The sequence below is a fragment of the Brassica napus genome, chromosome C6 (genome assembly GCF_020379485.1).
Source record: "Brassica napus cultivar Da-Ae chromosome C6, Da-Ae, whole genome shotgun sequence".
NCBI classification, from domain to species: domain Eukaryota; kingdom Viridiplantae; phylum Streptophyta; class Magnoliopsida; order Brassicales; family Brassicaceae; genus Brassica; species Brassica napus.
In genome coordinates, this window is record NC_063449.1 from 8,618,648 (window position 1) to 8,623,872 (window position 5,225).

General features: G+C 39.0%; 1 protein-coding gene across 1 annotated transcript; it reads left to right on the forward strand.

Moving 5' to 3' along the window:
• The first annotated feature begins 1,360 nt into the window (after positions 1–1,360).
• LOC106404208 lies at positions 1,361–4,099 on the forward strand. The gene is made up of 2 exons (XM_013844945.2): positions 1,361–1,512; positions 1,648–4,099. The coding sequence occupies exons 1-2, from the start codon at positions 1,361–1,363 to the stop codon at positions 4,097–4,099; spliced, it is 2,604 nt and encodes an 867-aa protein (XP_013700399.2).
• The last annotated feature ends 1,126 nt before the right edge of the window (positions 4,100–5,225 follow it).

Genomic DNA, 5,225 nt, shown 5'->3' on the forward strand with positions numbered 1-5,225 from the left:
AATCCACTTAATTAGATTTAATATATTTTTAATTGTAATATACATTGTTTATGCATAGATTCAGATGCTCCACCACGAACACATGTATTGCGTCACACTCGAGCAAAGAAGAAAGGTGCATACTACTTAAACCCTATCATTTCTGTAGAATATATACATTTACAAATAACAATAGCTGTTATCAAATTTAAAATTCTGGTAAATTTTTAAAATATTAAATAAACTAGGATTTAACAATTCTTAACAAATATTTATTCAGATAAAGGTTCGACATCACAAACCGAAGAAAACCCAATCGTAGCATGCTCAAAATGTGGTGCGTTAATGTGGACTTCAGAAAGCACCAGTACGGATCGCAAAACAGGTGAACCAACGTTCACAATTTGTTGTAACCATGGCCATATTAGGCTTCCACCGATCAATCAACCCCCAGCTCTGTTAGAAGAACTTCTTCAGTCTAGGTGGTTTCGAGATACTATACGAGTCTATAATTCTGCACTGGCTTTTACATCCGTTGGAATGAAAATGGATTATAGTGTGGTGCATGCGCCTGGTCCGTACACTATACGGATCCAAGGCCAAACCCACCATAGAATTGACTCGCTTATACCGCAACAAGACCATCTCCCAAAATATCTCCAGCTTTATATTTTTGATAGGGGCAACGAAGTCAGAAACCGCTTAAATACAATGGGGCAAACCTCAACAAAAGGTAATCTCGATGAGACAACCTTAGGGCGCCTCATCGAGATGATTGACGAGAATAATTGTTTAGCTAGGATTTTTCGACGAGCACGTGACCACTACGAAAGCTTCGGGACAGAATTTGCTATTAGGTTGCTCTCAGATAAAGGGAAGGGGAAAGAATATGATCTTCCGAGTACGAGTGAGGTGGCAGGCCTTATCGTAGGGGATATATCATCAACAATTGGAATACGAGATATAGTGGTCCAATTTCAATCTGACACTTTGCAGCAGATACGTGATGATCACCCTCTATACATGAGCTTACAATATCCTCTTTTGTTTCCATATGGTGAGTATGGCTTTCACCCAGAGATCCCACTACATCTTGAGACAGGCACTTCAAGAACAAGGCAATTCCTAACCATACGCCAATACTATGCTTCTCAAATCCAAACACGTCTTAACCAAGGGATGACATTGATTAAAGGAGGTCGTCTCCTCCATCAATTTGTTGTGGACGTTTATACGGAAATTGAAGAAGATCGACTAAGGTGGGCGAGGAATAATCAAGATTTCCTGAGAGCCGAGCTCTAAAATTACTTCTCAAAGGTTTATACTGCCGCCAAGTTTCACCGGTGGGCCCCGGTACTTAGTTGAGAAATACCATGATGCGATGGCTATTTGCAGAGAATTTGGCAATCCAGATTTGTTTATCAAAATGACTGTCAATCCTAACTGGAGAGAGATTAAAGAGCATCTTGGGAAATATGGTGGAGATTCTCCCAATGATAGACCAAACATTGAATGTCGGGTCTTTAAAAAGAAGTTAGAGCAGCTACTCAAGGATTTCAAAAAATGAACTTTCTTCAATCCATATACAGCAGCTCTCCACATAATAGAGTTTCAAAAAAGAGGTCTCCCTCATGCACATATATTATTGTGGTTGGGAAACTTATCTAGAACACCAAGTGCAGAAGAAGTAGATGAGATAATTTCAGCCGAGCTCCCAAACAAAGAAGAAGACCCAGATGCTTACAATTTAGTCACGAAACACATGATCCATGGTCCATGTGGTCTCATTAATCCAAAGTCACCATGTATGAAAAATAATGTGTGCACGAAGAAGTATCCTTGGCCGTATAATGACAACACTTCGATTGACAATTCAGGATATGTATTATATCGTCGGCACCGAAACGACAATGCGTCTGCGGTAAACGATGGGGCAATCCTAGACAACACATTTGTTGTACCACATAAAATTAAGCTCCTGAAGAAGTACGAAGCTCATATTAATGTTGAATGGTGTAATCGTACAAGCGCAGTAAAGTACTTATTCAAGTACATAACCAAGGGTGTTGACAGAGCAACAACTATTATTGATAAAGGAAAGAAGGCAACTACATCTGACCCAATGACCTCTGGCGAATCAAAGGAGACACTCATCAGACAACGCAATGAGATCCAAGACTACGTCGATGCTCGATATTTATCAGCTTGTGAGTCTATGTGGCGGACGTTCGCATTCCACATACATAAAAGAAAGCCATCAGTTGAGAAGCTTATCATTCACTTAGAAGGCGAACATAATATCACGGTTAAAGAAACTGATAACCTCGGCCGTGTAATCCGCAAGCCAGGTATCGAGAAGACAATGTTCACTGAATGGATGGTTTTATGCAGAAGGTCAAAGTTTGCACGGACATTAACGTATGTGCAAATAGCAGAATATTTCGTATCGAACAACAGTACTAAAGTGTGGACTGAACGTAAGAAAGGCAAAACCATTGGGAGAATCATAGCTGTTCATCCATCAGCAGGTGATCGTTACTATCTAAGGATCCTCATAAATAAGATCAAGGGTCCTAGAAGTTATGACGAGCTCAAAACATACAATGATGTGAAATATCCTGACTTCAAATCAGTTTGCTACGCACGCGGCTATTTGGACAATGATCTTGAATGGGACGAGAGTATGTCAGAGGGTGCTAGATGGGCTACCCCATACCAACTCCGTGATATGTTTGTCACATTCCTAAACAACTGCGTCGTTACGAGTCCTAAAAACCTATGGGAAAACTCATGGAGATCAATGAGCGAGGACATACTTCACAAGAGGCAGAGAGTCTTAGGTCATACAAATCTGGAGCTGGATGATGAGACCCTTGAGAAATACACATTAATCAAAGTGGAAAAGTTGATGCGCATACATGACCGCTCATTGAGTGATATTAAAGAGATGCCAAAAATCAAACCTATTTTGCTAAAAGAACTGGGAAACAATTTGTGGAACCAAGAACTGGATTACAATGTTGCCGAGGAAACACTAAGACATGACATGCAATACAACAAACTTATTGCTGATCAACGGGCGATTTACGAATCAGTCTTAGACTCTGTTGATAAAATGGACGGGAAGCTATTCTTTGTATATGGCGCAGGTGGCACAGGGAAAACATTCCTACACCAAACCATTATATCCATGATTCGATCAAGAAAACAAATAGTTCTGTCGGTTGCCTCTTCAGGAATAGCCGCGTTGTTGCTACCTAACGGTAGAACATCGCATTTGCGCTTCAATATCCCTTTAAAGCTCACCGAAGATAAGCTCTGCAACATCAAACCAGGAACAATGCTGGCTGAGCTAATCGAGAAAACGGACCTTATAATTTGGGACGAATCACCTATGACACATAAGCATGCTTTTGAGGCACTGGACAAAACGTTGAAAGACATAATGTCTACGAAAAATCCTTCCGCAAAGGATCAGATTTTTGGTGGCAAGACAGTTCTATTAGGAGGTGATTTTCGACATATACTACATGTAATTCCACAAGGTAACATAGCTGATACTGTCTTAGCTTCAATAAGTCACTCATACCTATGGGATAGCTGTCACAAGTTCACTTTAAAAACAAATATGAGAGTTAATCAGGAAGAAAAAGAGTTCTCCGATTGGCTCCTTCAGGTCGGAGAAGGTCATCCACAACTAGAATCGGGATATGAGTGTAAAGACTACCATGAACAAATGATAATTGTCGATAGATCATTGATTCGTCAGAGTTATCTTGACCCATTAAAAGAAGTTTTCGATGCCGCATATGAAGAAGTCAACAAAATGACAACTTCTCAGACCTCATACACTGATAAAGCTATACTCACACCCCGTAATGAAACAGTCGATGAAATCAATGCTTATACCATCTCGCAGACCGACGGGGTGTCAAGAGATTACTTCAGCTCTGACAGCTTTGAGATATCGGACACCGAAACATTAAAAAAAAAAAAGACTATGCAATTGTACCCGTATGATCCTAACGCACATAGGCGACTGCATTCTCAAGGCAGAAATTATCACTGGCTCACACATTGGAGAAGAAGTCTTGATCCCAAGGATTGCTCTTTTGCATGATGAAACAATGCTACCGTTCATATTATGTCGGCGGCAATTTCCTATCAGATTGTGTTATGAAATGACAATCAACAAAAGCTAAGGCCAAAGTCTAAAAGAGGTCATCTTATATCTGCCTAAACCGGTCTTTGCTCATGGTCAACTTTATGTGGCCCTCTCACGTGTCACAAGCAAAGCAGGATTAACGATCATCAAAAGTGAAGATTCCCACCAGCTGAAAGTGAAGAACATAGTCTACAAAGAAAACTTCAAAGGCTTCCTCCCCACAAAGGTATTTAAAATTAAAATAAGAACTTTTCACTTCCACCATTTTTCAAAAATCTTCTGATAAATTATTCTATTTACAGATTTGTAATGCCCAACGTATCATCCAAACGATGGTACCATCAAATAAAGAAGGACTTACACAGAGTTTCTACCCAGTTATGCCAGGTATGTATCTTTTTTATTTAAAAAACCATGGCTTGGTATATACTTAAATTTAAGTTAACTAACTTAATCTTTACCAATTTCAGGCTATTTCTTTCTCATGGTCCACATCGCAACTTCTGTTCTTCAAAAGACTTGAACTTTTTCTTACATTGTTTATAATTACTTAAGCTACTCTTTTTTTTTGTTTTTAAACAATTACATGAACTTGATATTCACCAACTTTTCCATCATTTTGGAAAATACAATGCTCCTATTCCAAACAAAAACATTGAGACTTATAATCGGAAAATAAACTTTCAACACGCTTTTCCGCGCGTAGCGCGGAGAGAGGCTCTAGTATATATAACTTTTTAAATCTACCCGCATGCAAGTCATTTGGTTTTATGGTGAATAAAGCAACATCATGACCCAAATATATAACAAACGTATGTAAACCAGATCCTAGAGTAATCAGTAAAGCAAAAAATAAAAATAGGTCAGGATTCATCCAAAAGTTAAGACATGTGATAAAAATCATTCCGTCAGTGTTTCTCTCTAGCCAAAAGATCGACACAAACTATGAAAAAAGATAACTGATGCAAATTGTCCTCGAGGGTGTTAAACATATTCTTACCTAGAACAATTGGCGATGCTGTGAAGCTTAAACCTATGTGTTATTGTGAACCATATGTGACTGGTTTGATCTGGGAAGATG